The following is a 24,728-nucleotide window of genomic DNA, read 5'->3' as shown; positions in this document are numbered from 1 at the left end:
TTAATTGGGTAATTTCCATTATTCTGTCTTCCAGATCACTTATTCTTTTTCTGCATTATTCATTCTGCTATACATTGCCTTGAGCTCAGCTTTTGTCTCAGCAAATGAATTTTCTAATTTTTCTTGGCTCCTCCTTATAGTTTCTAGTTCCTTTTCACAGTATTCTGCATTTCTGTCAATAGCTTTTCTTAATTCCTTCAGCAGTGTTATTACCTCCTTTTTGAACTCGGTGTCCATTAGACTGAAGAGGACTGTTTCACTGTTTGTTCCTTCAGGGGAATTCTCTTGGTCTTTTAACTGGGAATGGTTCCTCTGCTTCATTTTGCTTGTATTTCTCTTACTCTGAGTTTAGGAGAAACAATTATCTACTGTAGTCTTGGAGCGCTATTTATATGCAGGAGCGTCCCTGCATAGCTTGTGTGGGTTCAATATTTTTTTGGCATGAGAGCTGGTTTTGGTTTGGATACTTGCTGTCTTTTTCCTCAGCGTGTGCTGGCTGTTATCCCCTTGATAGGGGGTGTGCAGGTGCCTGGACCATGCACACTCCCGGGGAGGTGGGGGCAGTGGTTGGTGCCTGGTTGCAGCACCCTTGGTGTCAGGCCGCACAGTTCCCAGGAAGGTGGGGGCAGTGACCAGTGCCCGCTTGCAGGATGCTCGGCAGTGGTAGCAGTCCATGCCCACCTCTGGAGTCCAAGATGGCAGCGGTGGCTTGTGCTCATCCCTGGAGCTCGTGTAGGTGGTGCCCTGCCACCTAACAGCATGTGCGGAGAAAGAAACTCCTATAGTGGGACTGCCCCTTGCCTCGCGTGCCCCCCAACAATGGAGGCTTGCCTCTCTGGCAGGCCCTGGCTTCTTTCCGTACTCCCTTGGTCGTGGCCCACCACACCCTAGCCCCTGCAGACTGTCTCCATGCAGCCAACCACAGTCTTCTCCCCAGGGTCCATCCTCTGAAACCTGAGCCTCAGCACCCAGCCCCCGCCTGCCCCAACAGACAATCATCTCAGGCTGGGGAGTGCCGGGCAGCACCGACCTTCTGTGCAGGTCTCTCTCAGCTTTGCCCTCTGCAAACCAGTTGCTGCACTCTCCTCCAAGGCTCCAGAACTCCCCCTTTGTCCCAGCTGATCTCCCCGCCAGTGAGGGGATTTCCCAGTGTGCAGAAACCTGTCCTCTTTCACAGCTCCCTCCCAGCGGCACAGGTCACATTCTGATTCCTTTCTCTCTTTTTTTCTTTTTTTCTTTTGTCCTTCCCAGTTATGTGGAGATTTTCATGACCTTTTGGAAGTCTGAGGTCTTCTGCCAGTGTTCAGTAGATGCTCTGTGAGAATCATTCCACATGTAGATGTATTTTTGATGTACTTGTGGGAGAAGGTGAGCTCCATGTCCTATTCCTCTGCCATCTTGATCTGATCCTCTGTAGACCTTATGATCATGGCCATTCTGACCAGTGTGAGGTGATACCTCATTGTACTTTTGATTTGCACTTCTCTAATAATTAGTGATATTGAGCATCTTTTCGTGTGGTTTTTAGCCATCTGTATGTCTTTAGAGAAATGTTTGTTTAGATCTTCTGCCCATTTTTTGATTGGGTTGTTTGTTTTTTGTTTTATATAGAGCTGCATAAATTTTTTTTCATAAATTGTTTTTATACTTTGGAGATTAATCGCTTGTCAGTCGCTTCATTTGCAAATATTTTCTCCCATTCTGTGGGTTGTCTTTTCGTTTTGTTTATGGTTTCCTTTGCTGTGCAAAAGCTTTTAAGTTTAATTAGGTCCCATTTGTTTATTTTTGTTTTTATTTTCATTACTCTAGGAGGTGGATGAAAAAAACATATTGCTGTGATTTATGTCAATGACTGTTCTGCCTATATTTTCCTCTAAGAGTTTTATAGTGTCTGGCCTTACATTTAGGTCTTTAATCCATTTTGAGTTTATTTTTGTGTATGGTGTTAGGAAGTGTTCTAATTTCATTCTTTTACATGTAGCTGTCCAGTTTTCCCAGCACCACTTATTGAAGAGACTGTCTTTTCTCCATTATATATTCTTGCCTCCTTAATCAAAGATAAGGTGACCATATGTGCGTGGGTTTATCTCTGGGCTTTCTATCCTGTTCCATTGATCTGTATTTGTTTTTGCTCTATACCATACTGTTTTGATTACAGTAACTTTGTAGTATAGTCTGAAGTCAGGGAGCCTGATTCCTCCATCTCCGTTTTTCTTTCTCAGGATAGCTTTGGCTATTCAGGATCTTTTGTGTTTCCATACAAATTGTGAAATTTTTTGTTCTAGATTTATGAAAAATGCCATTGGTAATTTGATAGGGATTGCATTAAATCTCTAGATTGCCCTGGGTAGTATACTCATTTTGACAATACTGATTCTTCCAGTCCAAGAACATGGTATATCTTTCCATCTGTCTGTATCATCTTTGGTTTCCTTCATCAGCATCACATACTTTTCAGAGTACAGGTCTTTTGCCTCCTTAGGTAGGTTTATTCCTAGGTATTTTATTCTTTTTGATGCAGTGGTAAATAGGATTGTTTCCTTAATTTCTCTTTCTGATCTTTTATTGTTAGTGTATAGAAATGCAACAGATTTCTGTGTGTTAACTTTGTATCCTGCAACTTTACTGAATTCATCGATGAGCTCTAGTAGTTTTCTGGTAGCATCTTGAGGATTCTCTATGTAGAGTATCGTGTCATCTGCACACAGTGACAGTTTTAATTCTTCTTTTCCAATTTGGATTGCTTTTATTTCTTTTACTTCTCTTATTGCCCTGGCCAGGACTTCCAAAACTATGTTGAATAAAAATGGCACGAGTGGACATCCTTGTCTTGTTCCTGATCTTAGTGGGAATGCTTTCAGCTTTTCACCATTGAGAATGATGTTAGCTGTAGGGCTGTCATATATGGTCTTTATTGTGTTGAGGTAGGTTCCCTCTGTGCCACTATCTGTAGAGTTTTTATCATAAATGGGTGTTTAATTTTGTCAAAAGCTCTTTCTGCATCTGTTGAGATGATCATAAGGTTTCTATTATTGAATTTGTTGATGTGGTGTATCACACTGATTGATTTGCAGATATTGAAGAATCCTTGCATCCCTGGGATTAATCCCACTTGATCATGGTGTATGATTCTTTTAATGTATTGTTGGATTTGGTTTGCTAGTATTTTGTTGAGGATTTTTGCATCTATGTTCATTGGTGTTATTGGCCTGCAGTTTTCTTTTTTTGTGATATCTTTGTCTGGTTTTGGTATCAGGGTGATGGTGACCTCATAGAATGAGCTTGGGAGTGTTCCTTCCTTGGAAATTTTTTGGAAGAGTTTCAGAGGGATAGGTGTTAGCTCTTCTCTAAATGGTCAATAGAACTTGCCTGTGAAGCCATCTGGTCCTGGGCTTTTGTTTTTTGGAAGTTTTTTAATCACAGTTTCAATTTCAGTACTTGTGATTGGTCTGTTCATATTTCCTATTTCTTCCTGGTTCAGTGTTGGAAGGTTGTATGTTTCTAAGAATTTATACATTTCTTCTAGCTTGTTCATTTTATTGGCGTATAACTGCTTGTAGTAGTCTCTTATTATCCTTTGTATTTCTGTGGTGTCCATTGCAACTTCTCCTTTTTCAATTCTAATATTATTGATTTGAGTCCTCTCCCTTTTTCTCTTGATGAATCTGGGTAAACTTTTATCAGTTTTGTTTATCTTCTCAGAGAACCAGCTTTTAGTTTCTTTGATCTTTGGTATTGTTTTCTTCATCTCTATTTCATCTACTTCTGCTCTGATATTTATGATTTCTTTCCTTCTACTAACTTTGGATTTTGTTTGTGCCTCTTTCTCTAGTTGCTTTAGGTGTAAGCTTAGGTTGTTTATTTGAGATTTTTCTTATTTCCTGAGGTAAGATTGTATTGCTATAAACTTCCCTCTTAGAACAGCTTTTACTGTGTCCCATAGCTTTTTGGGGGGGGGGGGGTTTATGTGGACCATTTTTAAAGTCTTTATTGAATTAGTTACAATATTGCTTCTGTTTTATGTTTTGGTTTTTTGGCTGCGAGGCAAGTGGGATCTTAGCTCCCTGACCAGGGGTCAAACCCACACCGCCTGCACTGGAAGGCGAAGCGTTAACCACTGGACTGCCAGGGAAGTCCCCCATAGCTTTTGGACCATTGTGTTTTCATTGTCATTTGTCTCTAGATATTTTTTTGATTTCTTTTTTGATTCTTCAGTGATTCATTGGTTGTTGGGTAACATATTATTTGGCTTCCAGGTGTATGTGTTTTTTACAGGTTTTTTTTTCTGTAATTGATTTCTAATCTCATAGCATTGTGGTCGGAAAAGATGCTTGATATGATTTCAGTTTCTTAAATTTACCAAGGCTTTACCTGTGACCCAAGATGTGATCTATCCTGGAGAATGTTCCATGTGCACTTGAGAAGAAAGTGTATTCTGCTGCTTTCAAATGGAATGTTCTATTAATATCAATTAAATCCATCTGGTCTGATGTGTCATTTAAGGCCTGTGTTTCCTTTATTGATTTTCTGTCTGGATGATCTGTCCATTGATGAAAGTGGGACGTTAAAGTCCCCCACTCTTATTGTGTTACTGTCGATTTCTTTTTTTTATGGCTGTTACAATTTGCCTTATATATTGAAGTGCTCCTATGTTGGATGCATATATTCTTACAATTGTTATATCTTCTTTTTGGATTGATCCTTTGATCATTATGTAGTGTCCTTCTTTGTCTTTTTTTTTTTTTTTTTTTTTTTTTATAGCTACTTTATTTATTTATTTATTTATTTTTGGCTGTGTTGGGTCTTCGGTTCGTGCGAGGGCTTTCTCCGGCTACGGCAAGTGGGGGCCACTCTTCATCGCGGTGCGGGGACCGCTCTTCATCGCGGTGCGCGGGCCTTTCACCATCGCGGCCCCTCCCGTTGCGGGGCACAGGCTCCAGACGCGCAGGCTCAGTAGTTGTGGCTCACGGGCCCAGCTGCTCCGCGGCATGTGGGATCTTCCCAGACCAGGGCTCGAACCCGTGTCCCCTGCACTAGCAGGCAGACTCTCAACCACTGCGCCACCAGGGAAGCCCTCTTTGTCTTTTAAACAGTCTTTATTTTAAAGTCTATTTTATCTGATATAAGTATTGCTACTCCAGCTTTTTTTTTTTTTTTCTATTTACATGGAATAACTTTTTCCATCCCCTCACTTTCAGTCTGTATGTGTCCCTAGATCTGAAGTGGGCCTCTTGTGGACAGCATATATACAGGTCTTGTTTTTGTATCCATTCAGCCAGTGTATATCTTTTGGTTGGAGCATGTAATCCATTTACATTTAAGGTAATTATTGATATGAATGTTCTTATTGCCATTTTGTTAATTGCTTTGGATTTGTATTTGAGTCTTTTTTCTTCCCTTCCTTTTTTGTTTTCTTCTCTTGCCATTTGATGTCTGTCTTCAGTGATGTGTTTGAATTGCTTTTTCTTTTCTGTGTGTGTGTCTATTGTAGATTTTTCGTTTGTGGTTCCCATGAGGTTTTGCTTTGTTCTGTTTTGTTTTGTCTTTTTATAAATTTATTTATTTTATTTTTGGTTGCATTGGGTCCTCATTGCTGTATATGGGCTTTCTTTTAGTTGCAGCGAGCGGGGGCTACTCTTCGTTGCGGTGCATGGGCTTCTCACTGCGGTGGCTTCTCTTGTTGTGGAGCATGGGCTCTAGGCGCACGGGCTTCAGTAGTTGTGGCACATGGGCTCAGTAGTTGTGGCTCGTGGGGTCTAGAGCGCAGGCTCAGTAGTTGTGGCTCACGGGCTTAGTTGCTCTGCGCCATGTGGGATCTTCCTAGACCAGGGCTTGAACCCATGTCCCCTGTGTTGGCAGGCAGATTCTTAACCACTGTGCCATCAGGGAAGCCCTCCCATGAGGTTTTGATATAGCAGTCTATATATGTACAAGATTGTTTTAAGTTGCTGATCTCTTAATTTCAGTTTCATTGCACTATCCTGCATTTGTACTCTCCTCTTCTCATGATTGCTGGTTTTGATATCATATTTGTGTGTGGATGATTTTCTACCTTTACTGTATGTTTGCCTTTACCAGTGAGCTTCCCCATTCGTAATTTTCTTGATTCTAGTTGTGGCCTTTTCTTTTTTACCTAGGGAATTTCCTTTAGGACTTGTTGTAATGCTGTTTTGGTGATGCTGAATTCTCTTAGTTTTTGCTTGTCTGTAAAACTTTTGATTTCTCCATTGAATCTGAATGAGAGCCTTGCTGGGTAGAGTATTCTTGGGTATAGGTTTTTGCCTTTCATTACTTTAAATATATTGTGCCACTCCCTTCTGGCCTGTAGTTTCTGCTGAAAAATCAGCTGATAACCTTATGATGGTTCCCTTGTATGTTATTTGTTGTTTTCCCTTGTTGCTTTTAATATTTTTTCTTTGTATTTAATTTTTGCCAGTTTCATTAACATGTGTCTCGGTATGTTCCTCCTTGGACTTATCTGGTATGGGACTCGCTGTACATCTTGGACTTGAGTGATTGTTTCCTTTCTCATGTTAAGGAAGTTTTCCACTATAATATCTTCAAATATTTTCTCAGGCCCTTTCTCTCTCTCTTCTCCTTCTGGGATCCCTATAATTCGAACGTTGGTGCATTTAACCTCATCCCAGAGGTCTCTGAGACTGTCCTCATTTCTTTTTATTCTTTTTTTCTTTATTCTGTTCCACAGCAGTGACTTCTACCATTCTTTCAGCTCACTTATCCATTCTTCTGCCTCAGTTATTCTGCTATTGATTCCTTCTAGTGTATTTTTTCATTCCAGTTGTGGTATTTTTCATCTCTGTTCTTTAAGTCTTCTAGCTCTTTGTTAAACATCTCTTTTATCTTCTTAGTCTGTACCTCCATTCTTTTTCTGCGATCTTGGGTCATCTTTACTATCATTACTCTAAATTATTTTTCAGGTAAGTTGCCTATATCCACTTCATTTAGTTTTTCTCATGGGTTTTTGTCTTATTCCTTCATCTGGAACATATTTCTCTGCCGTCTAATTTTGCCTGACTTTTTGTGTTTGTGGTCTCCTTTCTGCTGGCTGGAGGATCGTAACTCCTCTTGCTTCTGGTATCTGCCCTCTGCTGGGTCAGGTTGGTCCTAAGGCTTGTGTAGACTTCCTGGTAAGTGACATTGGTGCCTGCCCACTAGTGGATGGAACTGGTCTTGTCCCTCTGGTGGGCAGGGCCATGTCAAGGGTTGTGTTTTTAGGTGGCTGTGAGCTTAGCATAGCTTTAGGCACCCTGTTTGTTGATGTGTGGAGCTGTGTTCCTATCCTGCTGTTTTTTTGGCCTGAGGTGTTTCAGCACTGGAGTCTGTATGCTGTTTGGTAGGGCCAAGTCTTGATGCCAAAATGGCAACCTCTGGGAGAGCTCACGCCAATCAGTATACTCTGGGGCCTCTTCCACCAGTGTCCTTCGCCCCCCCCCCACCACAGTGAGCCACAGCCAACCCCCGACTCCCCAGGAGACTCTCCGAGATTTGTAGGTACGCCTAGCCCAGGCTCCTATGGAGTTACTGCTTTGTGCTGGGTCTCAGTGTACATGAAACCTTGTGTGTGCCGTCCAAGAGTAGAGTCTCTGTTGCCTCCAGTCGTGCGGAGCTCCTGCATTCAAGCCCTGCTGGCCTTCAAAGCCAAATGCTTTGGGGATTCCTCCTCCGGATGCCAGACCCTCAGGCTGGGGATCCTGACATGGGGCTCAGGACTCTCACTCTTGTGGGAAAACCTCTGCAATATAATTATTTTCCAGTGTGTGGGTCACCCACCCAATGGGTATGGGATTTGATTATGTCACAAAAGCACCCCTCCTGCTGTCTTTTTGTGGCTTCTTCTTTGTCTTTGAATGTAAAATATCTTTTTTCATAGTTCCCAGTCTTTTTTATCAGTGGTTGTTCAGCAGTTAGTTGTGATTTTGGTGTTTTTGCGAGAGCTGGTAAGCTTAAGTCCTTCTACTCTGCCCCTTTTTTGCAGTCAAGGGACTGCTTTTAGTTTGGATGCTTGCTGCATCTTTCCTCAGCGTGTACTGGCTATTATTCCCTTGATATGGGCTGTGCAGCTACAGTGGCCCTTGTGTGCTCCCGGGTCAGCAGGGGTGGTGCTTGGCACCTGGTGGGGGGTCTCGTATGGGTGGCTGCTCTCAGCTCACTCCCTGGACAGCAGGGGCAGGGCCTGGCGCCTGCTCACAGGTTCCGTATGGGTTTCTCTTTCCACGCCCTCCTGGGACAATTGTGGCAGGGCCTGGTGCCTGCTCTCGGGTCTCATAGCAGCGGCCCGTGCCTGCCTCTGGAGCCCACTATGGTGGTGGTGACTTGTACCCGCCCCTGGATCTCCTGTAGGTGGTGTCCTGTTGCCTGGGAGCACACACGCAGGGATAGAAGCTCTTCTGGTGGTTGTGCCCCTCTCCTGGTGCAAGCCTGAACAGTGGCACCTTGCCTCTCTGGTGAGCCCAGGCTTCTTCCGGGTACACCCTCAGCCACCACAGTCCAGCCTCTTCACGCTGTTTCTGTGCACCCAACCCCGGTCCTCTCCCTGAGTCTGACCTCTGAAGCCTGAGCTTCAGCACCCAGCCCCCACCTGCACGGGCAGACGAGTGTCTCAGGCTGGGGAGCACAGGGCGGCGGTGCTGTTCTGACTTCTGCAAAAACCAGTTGCTGCGCTCTCCTCTGAGGCTCTGAAGCAACCCCTCCGTCCAGGCTGATCTCCCTGCCGGAGAGGGGGCTTCCCAGCGTGAGGGCACCTTTCCTCCTTCACAGCTCCCTCCCTGGGGCACAGGTCCTGTCCTGATGCCTTCTTTCTCTTTTGCCTTTTGTTCTGCCCGGTTACGTGGAGGTTTTCTTGTCCTTTCGGAAGTCTGAGGTCCTTGTCCTTTCTGCCAGCATTTAGTAGGTGTTCTGTGCGAATCGTTCCAGTTGTAGATGTATTTTTAATGTTTTTGTGGGAGAAGGTGACCTCCACGTCCTACTCCTCCACCATCTTGATCCCCTCTGTAATCATAGTTTCATTACTTGTGATGGGTCTGTTCATATTTTGTCTTTCTCCCTGGTTCAGTCTTGGAAGGTTGTACCTTTCCAAGAATTTGTCCATTTCTTCTAGGTTGTCCATTTTATTGGCATATGCTCTCCCAATGATTTATTTGTTCATTAGTAAGTATTTAGATGCTTATGATGTGTAAATCCTGAGTGAAAAATAGTGTTAACTCTATAGTTACCCCCTAATGGATTAACGAAGTTTTGCCCAGAAGAGATACAGCGTTGCCTGCTTTAGTGTCTACGTTAAAATTCACTTGCAGATTTTGTCCCATCTGTAATTGTGTCTGTATGTATGTGCTCATTGGCCAATTGCACATTCTAGGGCTGCGCTGTTGAATATAGTACCCATTAGCCACATGTGGCTATTTAAATTTAAGTGAATAAAAATTAAATAGAATTACAGAATCAGTTCCTCCATCATACTAGGCGTGTTTCAAGAGCTCAGTAGCCACTTTGACTAGTAGCTACAGTATTGGAAAACTCTGAATTGTAAGACATTTCCACCATTCTAGAAAGTACCATTGGACGGTTCTGTTCTAGAGAGAGTTTCAACAATATTAAAGTAGTAGTAGTTCTTGTATGGATGCCTCAGGGAGCAGATCACCTTGTCCTTACTAGGTTGGCTGAATGCCTGTGGTTATAGCTAGCATGATTAAAATAGTTTGTTCTTTTAAGCAGGTTAAACAAATGCTTTGCAATGTTGTTTATCCCAGGAGGTAGCCTGGAGATTCCAAAATTCAGGAATTCTCTATTAATGGACCCAAATTAGTGTCATTTACTCTACTGTCTAGGTCAACCCTGAAGGCTATGCTTTTTTTTTACATTATTCCTGGCCAGAGGTCACCCCACCCCCTACCCCACGCCCTCCTCCTCCACTTACCTACTTGTTGATGTAAATGATCACCCATTTCCTGGTCACTATCAGCCCTCAAACATTTGTCAACTTTGGCCACTTTCCTAGAATAAATCATTGGGCAGTTTTATTGCTTTTGCACCATGAGTGACATCTTTAGCAAAAGCACCCTCCTTCCCAAAAGTATTAGTGAGCCAGGCCTGGTAAAAATAGATAACTTATCATGATGCTTCCTGTTGTGTATGATTCAAGTATCAGATCTATAAATGCTGAATGTGTCGTAGATGGAAGAACATTCTTTTGATGTACTCATAACAATTCACATGATACGGTGAAATACACATGAATCAGAATGAGGGCGAGGAGACCACGGGGCTAGGCGTTCTTTCTGTGTTTGGTGTGTTTGGATTAACAAAGGGATGAGAGCCGGGGGAAGAGGGTGAGAGCTCTAACATGTTGCTGTAACTCCTGCTGGCCTGAGAGGGGTGGGCAGGTCCTTCAGGGAGTCAACCATGATAAGAAAAAGGGTCTTAGGTCTTTTATCAAAACGTATTGATATTTGTGGTTTTCTTCCCCCAGAGTTGTGGTGACATGCTGGTTAGCAGTTTACTCTCACCTGTCTATTCAAAGTCCACCCTGACCAGATGGTGTGGGTTGTAAACTAAGACACTCAGCAGAGTCTGTCCACCCTCTCCCCTGCCCCAGTCTCTGGGACCCATTAAGAAGGGAGCACACAGGGTGCTACTTTGTGAACGCCTCACTTCAACTAATAGTAAGCTGAGCAAAACCAGGGGGAAGCTTGGAGGCAGTGGACTAAGGGGATGAAAGACCAGAAATCTTTGTCCATGATCACCAGACATCAGAACGTGCTGTTTTCCTAGCTTTTCAATCCTGAATATACATCAGTTGTTCCATTTAACCCATCACTAAGTCTGTTCATCCTTCCTTCCAAGTACCTCTGAAATGTATCCACTCCTCCATTCCACCACCCCAACTGAAATGACCACCATCTTTGCATTAGATTGCTCTCAATATGCCTTCACACAGCAGCCAGAGGGTGACATTGAAAAAGACAAATCTGAACATATCACCTCCCCACTTAAACCTCTTCTTGCTTAGGATAAAGACCAAATGCTCAACTGGTTCTCTTAGGACCTATCTGGCTGACCCCTGCTATACTCTGAACCTCAACTCAACCTCATTCCCTGGACCTTATTAATTATGCTTCTGTCACATAGGCTTTATTCGATTCCTATAATAAGTTAAACTTGTTCCTGCCTCCGGGCCTTTGCACATGTGTTAGCTTGTGCTTGGATAACTCTTCTCCCAATTCCTTCTCACCTGGTCAACTCATACTCATCCTTCACGTTATCAATTTAGTCACCACCTCCTCTTCATGTATCACTTTTCATCACGTTCCTCTCCCCTGGAACTAAGTCAGGTTGAAGTTTTGTATTTATGTGGGTGACTATTTGATTAACTCTCTTTGCTGTAAGATTTATGAACTCCAGAGACAGTATTTTTTATCTTTTACTCACCATTGTAGTCCCAGCTCCTAACACTATGCCTGGCAGTTGAGACATGAAAAAATCTTTGTTGACCAAATAAGTAAATGGTGACTTCTGTTACCTGCCAGGAGAGGAGCATGGTATACAAAGGAAGTTGTAGACTTAAGAGCCCTGGGTTCAAATCCTAACTCTGCCAATTAGTTAGCCAGGTGATCTTGGGCAAGTTGATTTACCTAAGCTTCAGTCTTCTCATCAGTAAAATGGGCATAACCATATTTACATGGGGCTGTGAAGAGTAAAGATACTGTATGCCAACTGGGCACCCAGTAGGTTCTCAACAAACATACACATCATCATCATCATTGTTATTGTTATTATCCTACTTGGGGACAATGGGGTAGAAAGTACTCTGGTGAGGTCACAGGGCTCCTCAGGAGGAAGTGACAGATTACACCCAAAAGGAAACAGATAGTAACATTTTTTATTAAATATTACAGTGGATCAAAAAGTACAAAATATCTCTTGCCTGCTATGTGATTGGGAAACTATTGGCACGTAATACAGTATCAAAAGCAGTAATAAGTACAATTTGGAAAACATACAAAATTGAGTGTTTATAGTTGGCTCAGCATTCTTCTGGTAGTGTTTAAACTAATGCAAAGGTTACTCAATAACCTCTCCATTGGGAAACTATATAGTATCACTGGGCCATGTTGCTATATACAAATAATCACCTTACAGAGCATAGAGGTTACATAGCTGGAGTCACCAAAAGTATACAATATTTACAACACAGGAAGGTTTAAAAAAGTATAAACAGCCAAGAGATTATGCTGCTATTCTTCAGACATATTTCAACCATGAGGAGACAAGCAGAATATCAAATACATCAACAGCCAACACTGGAATTTAAGTGCTCAAGATATTCATTGCAATGGTGTGGGTCTCACCAGGGCAGACTTGTTCCCATTTTTCTTTAAAATTGGGACAAGAGTAAAACTAGACCAGATGGGACTTGGCTGACCACGACCAAATGTGACTTGTGGGACAACAAGTGAAGAGAAATAAATGGTTCTCTTTGAAGGCACACTACATAAAATATTTTTGTGGGATCACCTCGAAATTTCCATCAGACACACCAACACAGTGAAATACAGTACTTGAGAATTCATGCACCAGGTCAGAAAGTTGTAAAGTCAATGCTGAGTTTTAACAAACCCTTCTGTATATGCCCTGATAAACAAGTGAACTTAAGAGCTTCTAGCTAGTAAATAAATAAGTCAGTCCTGTGGCAAAAACTACAAGTTCCAATCACTTACTAGAATACTTAATTCTGAAACTTGGTTGGGCTGGTTTTTGTGGGGTTTTTTTTTTTTTTTCTTTAATGTTGAGTTGCCAAAAGTTAAGCCAGAAATTTTTTAAAAATATTATTTAGAATCTCCAAATCTCCAGTAAATCACGGACTTAGTGCATTTTGAATTGCAACATTTCTTGGAAGCCACACTTTGTAAATAGATTTATGACTCCACTGCCAATTAGATTCCACAGTTTCCTTTACAGAACTACCAATAACAATGGTTTGATTGCACAAAGAAAGGCTTGTGCAATTCCATTCAATAATAAGGCCCCTTGAACTCAAACAATGCAAACAAAGCCCTATTTAAGACTTTTTAAAATGTAGTTCTCAGCCAATGAAGAATTCAATGGTCTTTTTGAAAGATTTCCAAGATCTCTGTTCGGAGTTTTAAAACAACACACTGCTTCTGTTGGGAATGTATACCCCCATTTCTCTTTATTTGTCCTGCTGTTTTGCCAAGGGTATGAGCTTCCTCAGACAGAAACAGTGAATCTCCTCTCGGAAGAGATGAGAAAAACAAAAGCTGGACTGTGTTAACATTGTTTGAAAATGGTGTGATCGAATTCCAACATGATGAAACCAGACTGAAATCATTGCACTGGGGAAAACAAATGCCCCATATTCAAAACGGATAGGTGAGCTCCACCAGGGACAGATGCCATTTTCTTTGAGAAACGAGCTCAGAGAAACCATGTAGGAGCTAGCCCAGGTCAGCTGCAGAAACACTGGAGTTTCCTCCTTCTTCCATGTCCTCTGATTCTGTGACTATTCAATCTAGTGCAGCTTTCTTATATGTGTCCTGGCCAGCATTCTGCCAGCTGGAATTGAGATTTTTTTCCCCCCTCTATCTTGTGCAATAGCAGGATAATCTGCATTCACACATTTATAATCTAAATTCTACTAGTCTATCTATGGTTCTATTAAATATATATATATATATATATATATATATATATATATTATTCCACAGGAAGGTAAATAATTAATTGAAGCAAATGGAACTCTTAAAACTAGATCTCTACATTCTTTTGTTTCCACCTTTGGATATTAAGTATGTTACACTGAATATTTGGCTTCGTATCATAGAGACATTTCAATACAAATGCACGGCATGCATGGCTTGGTTTAAGAGCCACGGTTTCACTGTTTACCAGTTTTGATTATTTTGCAGTCAAGTTACCTATTTAGAAGTTGAAAATTGTCATCAATTTTCATAGAATGAAATATCTCACAGGTAAAAGGCTTGGTTAACTATGGTTCTAATGTCTACCGGTAGTGGTGGGGCAGGGGAGGGTTGACTGGGGAGTTCATCAAAGCTGTCTTATCATCAGCAGGGATGGGATGTGGAAGGAAAATCCACTCTCTGTGTCGATCGACTTTTAACACACTTAGAAAATGCATCCACCTTGATGTTACGTCTCGGCAGCAAACAGAATAAAGTGGCAAGAATGACAGTACACATTCTCTACATCTTTTGACTGCTTGAACAGCTTGACCATTTCTTTCCAACAATAAAAGAAATTGTTAAGTGGACTGTATTGCCAGGTGGTTAAAAACATGACACAAATCACCCTATGTGTGTGCATACACACAGAAGTCATGCCCCATAAGCCCGAAGAGGATGGCTTTCTTTTGAAATGGGTAATCAGTTTGCCGGTTACCCCCCAAAGATGTGACCTGTGAGGTTCTCCCTGGGAATAGCGAGAAACCAGCTTGAGGAAGGCAATGTGACCACCTATTACTCGAAAGACCACGGCCCTGGGCAGGTATCTGGTGCCTGGGCCTCCTGCTGTTCATTTTCTTCTGGATAGTCAAGCTCTATCTATCTTCTTCCCAACCCCCTTTCCCAGACTGTTTAAAGGGATCAGTGCCAACACGAATGTAAATCATTTTGGCTTCTATTCTAATTTCTGAAATTCCTAAAATATGTGTGCAGCCCACAAATATGTCCTCTAGACTCTGTTGTTATTCAGCAGCTTGCTGCCAGTGAGGTTTTTGTTTTTATGATTCCTCTGGTATGTAGGACAGTTTCACAGCCTAGATAAGGTAAGTACAATGCTCGATATTTTCACATAACCCAATACTTCAAAGCAAAGCATTTGGCCGGGTAAGCAGTGTATAAGCTCTTTCAACTATGCCATTTATGAGGAACAAAATCCTTAAGTTGCAGATTTGCAAAGGAACGTTCTTTGCACTATTGTGTGCTCAACTGTTTCTTTGATCATTTGTTCCACTAGAATCAGTTGCTTCAATTTGTAAACAATAACATTACCACCCAAAGCTGCTCAAAATGATAAGATGTGGAAAAATTACAAACACACATCAACAACTAAGGACAGTCAGCCTTTAAAACAAAACAAAACAAAATAAAACAAAAACAAGACCTGCAAACAAAAGCGATACTGTTTAATTAAAAAAAAAAAAAAAAAAGGGACAAGAAGGAACTGGGAGAAAATAGGACTACCTGTATATAAATTAGGTGAGCAAACAAACAGTGATACGGGTAGTTTTTTAAAGAAGCAAATATATACAGTCAGTTTAACAGTGTTTACTTCTCTGGATTGTTTAATAGTGTCAAAATGAAAGATCTATTGAAGTTTCACTATACATTGCATTGATTGAACCTTGGAGAGTTTTATGAAGAGAGGGGCATCCCTTGGCATATTTGCCAGTCTTCCTTGCCCCTTCCTCTGAAATATCTGCCCTTTTTTGCCCAGATTGTTTCCTGACCATCAGAACTCAGACGGGGTCCTCTAAGTTCTTCCTGGATACACGTGAATCCCTTCACAAGACCCCCGTGCGAAGTGAACGATCTGAGGTGCGAGGGCATCTGTGTTGGCAGGGGCTCAAGACTGACCAGCCAGGGCTAGAGTCATCCCGGAAATATCAGGTATGTTCACCTCCCCTCTAGGCCCCTTTTGGCCGGGACTGATCTCACCCCAGATTAGAAGAATACTGACTTCTAATTCTACAAGCCGTCACCCCGAGGCTAAGGAGTGAAGCTCTGTTATCCACGCCATTTGGGATGCTAGGTAGGGCCAGGCTTACAGTTTTGTACTGGGGTGTACGGACGACAGCTGAGAAGATGGGAAGGCGGCTTGAGGATTTAGAGCAGCTAAAGGGTAAATGCTGTTGTGCAAAAGGTCCCCATACGAACTTCCTACAGGTGTGGCTGCAGCCAAGTGTCTATATAGCTGCTGAGAATTTGTTGGCGACGTAAAAATTCCTCTTTGCATCACAAGCGAGTGGAAAGCCAGGGGCTGCATGAGTGGAGAAAGCACAGTCTGGTTTTTCAAGTACTGCAGAGAATGAGAATACCCAGCCGGGAGCCTGGAGTTGAGGCCCGAGTTACACAGGCTCCCAGAATACAAACCTGGGAAGATAGGGGAGGAGAGGGGCAGCTTGTGGCTTTCCGAGGCGCCCCCGGCATGCCCACCGTGCGTGGCCTTGCTGCCTTCGCTCTCCTGCTCTGAGGCCTTCTCCTTTCCAGAGACCTCCTTGGAGGGGTCCAGAGGAGACACGGCCCGGGCCTTTTTCCCGGCGATCACAAGGTCCAAATCCTCCAGGCTACGCTTTATGGGACGCGCTGCACCAATGTTCTGAGGGCTCATTTTCCGGTGCAGGATGGGGTGGACCATGCCTTCCATCTTCCTGAAATTCTCCAGTCTCACAGGGTGAGGTCTTCCCGATCTGGAAAGCGATTCAGGGTATTTTTTAGGGGCCGACATGGTCATGGGCGATACCCGACAGGCCTTGGGGTGACAGTCTCGACTCTGGCTGTTTATGACCTGGAACTGGGAGGCGCCCTTGCTCTCCTGAGGCCCGGGCGCCGAGTGGGCCAGGCCCAGGGCCTTGCCAGTGGGTTTGTGAGGGTTCTTGGGAAGGCTCAGGTCCGTTGGCTGATCGTCTGTGAGGGCTTCTGCTGCAGCCGACTTTTTGTCTTGCAGATGTAGAGACGCCAGATAATTTACGTGGAGCTTCTCTTGGTGTTTGTGGGAAGGAAAAGAACTGTTTTCCGATTCCCTGTACATGTCCCTGCAAGGGTACTTGGATGTCTGTTCGTTATGCAGATGGTGTTCAGTGTGTCTGTAGAGGCTGTGGAGATGAGGAGATGAGTAGAAATCGGCCAGGCAGCTAGGCATGTGGGAGTGGGGAAGAGCCCTTCTCTCTAGCAGTTTCTCCTTGCCCTCCTGAACGTCTTGCTTGAGGACATAGGAGTCGGCAAGGGGGCTAAGGTGATGCTTGGAGAAGCTGCAGCGGTGGGGCTCCGATCGACTCAGTTTGTCGTGCTTAAAAATGTCACCAATGCTCTTTCTCTCCTCTGAGGGCTTGCTTCTGAAACTCTGGACGTGCTGAATCACTGACGGCCGGCTGACTGCCATGTGGTCAGCGCTTTGGCCGTGATGGGCCTGGGACAAACCCGAACACCGGTCGTCCCTCACAATCAGTTTCTTTTTGCTGATCAGAGGGGGTGGGGAGCCATAGGGGTAGCTGCTGGAGAGGCCGGCCCCGCTCACTTGGGACAAAAGTTTTTTCTTGGCCAGCGGGGACATGATGCCTGGGTTGCCCCTTGAGTAGAGCAGGGGTGTGTAATTAAGTCCATGGTTCTCATTCATGGGCCCAGTCAAGTCTTTGTCTTTGAACATGTCAAATGACTGGACCACAAGGACCTTCGGGGTCTGCTTGAGTGCACTGTGGATGTCGTCACTGCCCAGCTGGTCCACCTTCACGGTGCAGTTGGCGATATAATCCGCCATCGCGGGGAGTTTGTCGTCCTCCATTTCACTCTGGTTTGCCAGTGGTGGCTGCGTGGTGGGGAAGCCGGGGAAGGACGCTTCTTGGAGTTCATTTTCAGGGCTCTCTGTAAAACAGCAGGGCTTGGGTTCTTGTTTTGAGTCCAGGAGAGCACTGGGAGAGGTGCGCGACTGTTTGCCAGCGCCGGGGATCGGGGCTGGGTCCCTTTCGGGGGCCAGAGGGGCGCTCGCGAGTGGAGGGGCAGGCCCCTTCTCTCCCGCCTCCTCGTTGCTGGCACCTTGATCTGTGTCGTCGTCCTTTTCTGGGTCTGCTCGGGACACCAGGGGCCTTGCTGCAAAATCCTGGTACCCTTCCACTTTTTTCTTTGTGTCTGCTACTGGGAGGGGCTCAGTGATGCTTTTCTGGTGTAAAGTCTCTTGTTCCTTCTCTTGCTCTGACGAAACCTGATAAAATATTGCAAAAGATAGTCAGAAGGAAGCCAAATGCGTTGACACTTTATGCTATGAAATAAAATATTACACACAGCCATTTTTTGAAAACAGCTTTTTCAGTCAGCTCATGGAGTTTCTGTAAAGCTTTATTACTCCCCAATCATGGCTCTAAACAAAGAAATATAAATGACAGAAACATTAGGGGAAATATGCATATTCACTCCAGTCCCTTATGAGATACCTATCAAAATAGCAAAGAATTATGTACTCCCGGTATACAGTCATATCACTCCTTGATTCTAATAAATAGTTTAATTCTGAGGTTGTTTTCTTGTCAAATCAGTCAATTATCCAAATGGGTTTTAAATTACATGTTGCGGTTTATGACACTTTGGAGAAAGATTTTTTTAGAATCTTTCAAAAATCCAACCCCGTGTCAACAACAAACTTACTAAAATCCCTTGTTTTTTCTTCGAGAGAGCAAATCCCGTCCTAACATGTTCAGTATGATGGGTTAAATTAGCAATGCTTAAGTGTTAATAATTTCTACCCAGTGCCATATGACATGCAGATAAAGCTAAAATATTGAAAAATTATGCAGATGCAACGTCAGCCTGTCTACCTGAGGGACAGAAGGACTCCAAGTCCTTCTAGGCTGCAGCAAACCACATTTCCATTAAAGCTGAAAATGAAATTGTCAAAATTCAAGCAGTGAATGCCACAACACATACAGCTTTTCTGTTCACTGAAATAAGTTGTAGTCAATGAGATGGATGGTCTTTATGTGTCCCTCCTGACAGAAGTTGTGGGTACAATTCGACTCATTCACTGCATTACGTAGCTGTACAGACTTTGGCCTTAGAAGGTCATCTTAACTTTCCATCTGTGACCCAGGGGGACTGGCAAGTTCTTTCAAAACTTCTGTCATTCTGCCCTGATGTGTCTTGGTGGAGAACAGTCACAAAACGGTTATATTGAGATGGTCTTCCCCCCCACCCCCCACCTCATCCCTTGAATATTTTTCTTCTTTGTTAAGGAAAGAAGTGCCTACCACTTTAGGATCTTTGGGCAAGATTGAGGATGCTGGTGTAGGGGTGCATAGGAACAAAAATTTTAAGGAACCATACCCATTTCATAGATATTTCTCCTTAAATCCACTTCAAGATATCCCTGTTTTTTAGGGATGCTTATCATCATTCTTTTCCTTTCTTTGTTTTTGTACTAATAGCTGCCTTTTCCAGTACAAATATCATTACTTGTTCTACATTAACAATCATCATTGGTCTCGTGAGCTTATACACCACATGAAAATATAGAAAAATGACTCCGGCTAGGGAAAAAGGCATATTGCATTTAAGTGTTAGCTTCTGATGGGGCTGTGGAGGAGTCTCAGCCCCACTGACGTCTCTGTGACCTAGGCCTTCAGCTACACGGAGTTCTATGTTTTTGATTGTAAACAGGTTTAGGAGGTCATTGAAAGCTAGGCAGAAAAAAAAAAAAAAAGTAAAGGACCCTTTTTGTAGGATGGCATTTTATGATTTGCCTTAGTATATATTAAATGGTACCTTCCCACCACACAGCTTATAATCTGATTACTTGAAGATAGTGGGTTTGACTAGAAGGGCTTTTTAAGCCCTCCTATCTCCAAATTAAAAACAATGACAATAATAACAACAACAATAAAATTCAAACCCCAAACACACAGTCAATGAGAAGAAATATACTTGCTATGTATGGAAATATATATAGCAAGTATATTTCTATATATAGAGAGAAATATACTTGTTATATATATATAACATGGGTCTGTGTAGGAGGCAGGGAGCAATTCTTATCTTTGCATCAACCTTGGAGAGAGGGTGTGGGATTCCAGGTAGTTTAGATAACCTGATCATAATCACCTTGGTCACTTAGATACTTACAGTCCCTGAAGGGAACCTGTGGGGGCCTACAGGAAACAGGGATCCTTAAGGCTTTCAGGATTTCTGTGGACCGCAGGGCATCGGGCTCTACTCTTGACAGTGGTCACCTCCCAAGCTGATGGGCTCAGGGCATGGGTTGAGGATTCCTCCCCAAACTCACAAACCAGCCCTTTCAATTCTCATGCCCAGAGTGGAGCCATTCAAAGGTCAGCTGGCCTCTTGGTCCTCAGTTTGTCCCCTGGTGCTTTGGCAATGCTGTACATATGGTATCTAATAGAACTCACTGATCCCAAGCCCTATAATAAATCACCAGACCAACAGGATAAAGGGAGAATGGAATGTAAGCCTTAACTTGGAATTTCCTTGCTTTTGGCCATTTATGTTGCAAGCCTGCAGATGTTTAGAAATCTCTGCATCATCCCCCCCCCTTTTAATTACTAGAGCTTAAAATAATTATGAAACAAAAATTAAAGCAAATTTCTCTTCTTGGTATTAATATTATCTTCTTACACAGGAGTCAGTTCTGTAAGTTAATTTCTAGTTAGGAGGCTGGTGTGTGTGTTGTGAGGGTGTTTTAAGCCGGTGTTTGTTTAATTAGAGAGTCTCTTATGTGTTCATTATAAACCTGATTTTTAGGGAGTGTTTAATATCAGCACCAAAGTTCCCTCTGGGGTTGAATCTTAGAACATGCTGTCTTCAAATGTGGCTGCTAAGTTTTTTTTGTTTTGGTTTGGTTTTTTTGTTTTTGTTTTTTAATGGGCGGCAGAGTTTTTTATTATTCATCTTGAAACAGAGCCCAGCTCACCCACCATGACTGTCTGGACGATGATAGTAACGGCTTCTACCAGAGAGCTGCTGGGGGCTGTGGGTAGCTGGGGCCTGTTTTAAAAGGTTCAGAAACTACCTGTTAACAAGACAGATAATCATGGTTTCAGAGGAACCATTTCAAAATTCCCCTATAAATAATATGTACTTAAGATGTTCCTAAATTGGTCTTAACCCAAGTCTGGTGCACAGAGGTCAATTAATGGAGGCAAACAAGTCTCTGAAGTTTTTAGGACAGTCCTGCAGAGACACAGCAGATCCCACAATGCGTGTTTTAAAGTCACACCGACTCCTCAGACAGGCTGGCTGTGAAATGGCAAAGAAGCCACATCTTTCACACGGGAGTCCCTTGGCTTTAAGAGCTGGAGCTCTGGCTCCTTCTATCTCAAAGTCGGGTCTGCTCTCAGTTTTCTACAGCATGTTTGCTTCCTTCTAGATCCTATTCTTGGCCTATCCCATTCAATCCACGTGCTGCCCCGAAAGGCCCACTACTCAGGCAACTGTGAAGTTCAGATGATTAGGTTTCTTAGTCTGGCGTTGTCTCTGGCAGGGAGGCAGCTATAGATGCAGGGCTCCAGAAGACCCCGAGGCAGGACCAACCTCCCAGAGGTGTTTCTGTGGAGGAGCCCAACTCACCTCTGATGCATCCTGGGGCTTCGGGGCATTCTCTTTTTCTTTCTTGCTCTTAGAGATTTCGTGTTTGATGCGTTTGGCTCCTGATACTTTTGTTTTATTCTCGTTTTCCTGTGAATTGTTCTCCTGTTTTCGAGGTTTGATTGGAGGCAGGGGCTTATCTTCCTCTCCTTTAATAAACCTTTCATACGGCAGGATTAATCTACAAGGGTATCAGAAGAGAGGATCGGTCAGGGCAGGCAATTCCAGTAGTGTTGATGCTATGGGGGTTTACTTTCTTGTCTCAATACAGGCAATTTATCGAGTGACTTCATCTTCCCCGGTCAAAACCAGCACCTGGTAGCTTACATACTGCTTTGCAAGACCTCTTTCTTGTTTTGCGAAGCTGTACACCGAGGATACCAATGGACACATCCAAAGTCACATCATTATCACTGCCCATGGGACCTGGCTAAATGCTGATAACAACATCACAATAATAGCAACTATAATGCTAGCTGCCATTCATTTATCATTCTGCCAACAGCTGTTTATTGAGCACTTACTATGTGTCAGGCAGTGTTCTAGGCACCAAGATACAGCAGCGAGCACGATAATCAAAGCCCCTGAGGCTTACATTCTAGTAAAGTACTAGTATGTGCCAGGTAATGCCCTAGGTACATTATATAGGTTATTTCACGTAATGTCCACAACATCCCTATGGAGTATTTACTATTATTGTTGTTGTTATTATTATTCCCTTTTCAACAGATGAGGCAACTGAGGCCCATAAAGGCTAAATAGTTTGCCTGAGTCACCCCATTTGTTAGATGTGGAATTTGAACCTAGTTCTGCCTGTCTCCCAAGTTTGCATTCATTCATGTCAAAATATAGACCAGACACTTAAGATAAAGAGGTTACAGGAGGGAAGCACGGCACAGCGGGGAGACGGCTGTCTTATCCAGAGCTCTTAGGGGGGGGTAGGTGCCTCCAGTATGAGAAGCTCTGTTTTGGGGTGCCAAGTTAAAGAGGGCCGCAGAGAGAAGGAAGGCAGGCAGAACGTTCAAGCCACAAAAATCAGAGGGCTGAAAAATTCAAGCATTTTAATTATATAACTTTTTAAACAAAGTACATAAAATTGCTCTAAAAAGAGAAACATCAAACAGCTCTTGTTTTAATCTGTTTTCCCTTTGCAACATAGCGCTTGATCTGAAAGGGAAAAATAGCTGATGTAATTAAACGGGATGGATTGCATTACAATCTCAGTTTCAACTTCAGTGATTAAAGTTTTTATAATGCATTTGGTATGATTAATGACTCACTGTGGGATTAATACAAGACTCAGCCTTAAAAATATGAACTTTAATACAGCAAACATAATTTGTTTTAAATAAGACAAGTTGACTCAATGAAGAAAATGTACTTGGCTTATAAACAACATAAATCTGTTCAAATATTGGGAACCGTAATTATTTTTAAACTAAGACTCCCAGGCAAAAACTTCTTTGGCTTGGATATTTGTTAGCTATCCTAAAACTGGTTTCTAACTATGCAATTTGGATCTCAACTACTTAAACGTACACAACTGTTTGGGTTTGTGAGTACAGACGTGGGGACATTTGTGATCATGATATTTCACTCTTTAATAAAATACCAAGTAAATTATGGGAAAATCAAATCTCAATTTATAGCAATTAGAAACAAAAGTCATTACTGAGCATGCTCAGGCAAGGTATGTGCAAGAAGGCGTGAATAATAGTTTCGAGCCCTGCGTCTGGCAGTGGGCCAGCCATGAAGATCAACACAGCCCATGGGGAATAGTTATCTTCAGATCCCATTACAAACTGAGTTTAAACATGTTACAGCTGCTAAAACTGGAAACTGTTCTCTCTATGTAGACTTACTAAAATAATATATGGCTGCCAAATACCTGCTTCCCACTGTAATATTACAGTTAATGTTTATATAATAAAAAGCATAACTAAGCAGAAGAGAGAAAAAAGCAATCTTGTTCATACTTGAATGTATTCCGTCTCATCTGTAAAGTCCCCAACATTCCCCCCAGTTGCTTTTATCTGCATGGCTCTGCCAGGGACTTTATCCCCTTCAGCAGTGGCAGGTTGGGGATTTTTGTCCGGGAGCAAAATGCACTGAATATTTTAAATTAGGAAAAATATGTTAAATTGACTTTAATGAAAACATATTTTTATTGTTAGGACAGATAGGTTTGTTTTACTTTTGTTTGGTTGCCATGGGAACCCAAGGAGCATCGAAGTCTGGGTATTCCAATGGTTATTGTTCGTTGGTACCACCCTCCCCCCAAACTCCACTCTAATTGAGGTGGTGGCACCGTGAGGGACTCCCTTCACTAAGGATGACAGCGTTACCTCTGAGTGTGGGGAAGGGGGTGAGAGGAAGCAGAGAACCGGGTGGGAGAGACACCCAAGGTGAGGACCCCTCACCTCAGGTCCTGATAGTCCTGGGCCAACCCAGCTTTCTAGATGGGTGCTAAGGAGACTTTAATTTCCTCGCACAATTTTGCAAGTTCAAGAAGCAGGGCGACACTTCTATTTCATTTCTTTCTTTTTTTTTTTTTCCCTTTCCTTCATTTTTTTTTTTTTTTTTTTTTTTTTTTCTTCCCTTCACTCAGCTCAGCAGCTGGCTGGCTGACAGCAGTAAAAAATACATTTCACTTTGCTGGTCAAAGGCCTAAAGCCAGAAGCAGGAAATCTGGAATTAAATGTTTCTTGTATCTGGAAAGAGGCATGACTAAGGTAAAACTGAATCCAAACACAAACCCTGCTTGTTCAAGGCTTCCAGAGGGAGAGTGTGTGTGAGTGTGTGTGTGTGTAAAGGTCAATTGAGTGTTTTTTTTCCCTTCTAAATCACTGAAAGATAATTATAGTGGCTCAGGGAATAAAGGCTCCCGAAATAAAACAAGAAAGGCAGCAGCTAAAAGGAAACAAGTAGAAATATGACCAGCTAAGCCCTGAAGAGCAGAGCTCCCCTCACCCAGCACACAAACAATCACTGTTCATATAGTGATTTCCGTTTGGTACGATTTTCACTGAATGTTTTTTCAGTTATCCTGTCATGGTACAACACAATTACCCCACAGGATATGATCTTATCATCTGATTATTAGAAGTTTTTACACAGTACAGAGGACGAAAGCTATTTTAGGTTTCTGAACATTTAAACATTTAACGTACATGCGATACCAGTGAAAACAGGTTAGCCAACATAAGGTCAACATTGCCCAATGCAGCAAGCGTTGTATAAAGAATTTAGTATAAAGCAACATGACTGCACCTTACAACAAAGATTTAATCAGCCTCTAAACTGTACAGATAAAAGCCAAAATGCACCCCAGCCCCTAAGAACTCATTACACAGGAGAAATATTTTCAAT

The 24,728-nt window shown here is 42.8% G+C and overlaps 1 protein-coding gene across 4 annotated transcripts in view; it reads right to left on the bottom strand.

Moving 5' to 3' along the window:
• Positions 1-11,878: 11,878 nt before the first annotated feature.
• Positions 11,879-24,728, bottom strand: part of ARID5B (AT-rich interaction domain 5B) — a 189,879-nt gene continuing 177,029 nt past the window's right edge. For all 4 annotated transcript variants that reach the window (XM_057530645.1, XM_057530646.1, XM_057530647.1 and 1 more), the window contains 2 exons: positions 21,342-21,540; positions 11,879-17,970 (listed from right to left, as the gene is read on the bottom strand). In XM_057530645.1, the coding sequence (XP_057386628.1) occupies positions 15,817-17,970; positions 21,342-21,540 (2,353 nt within the window). In that variant the 3' untranslated portion in view covers positions 11,879-15,816. The remainder of the gene's footprint in view (positions 17,971-21,341; positions 21,541-24,728) is intronic.

This window comes from Balaenoptera acutorostrata, chromosome 16 (assembly GCF_949987535.1).
Source record: "Balaenoptera acutorostrata chromosome 16, mBalAcu1.1, whole genome shotgun sequence".
Classification (NCBI taxonomy): Eukaryota; Metazoa; Chordata; class Mammalia; order Artiodactyla; family Balaenopteridae; genus Balaenoptera; species Balaenoptera acutorostrata.
Note: the sequence above shows the minus strand (reverse complement) of the source record. Positions and strands in the feature narration are given on the sequence as shown.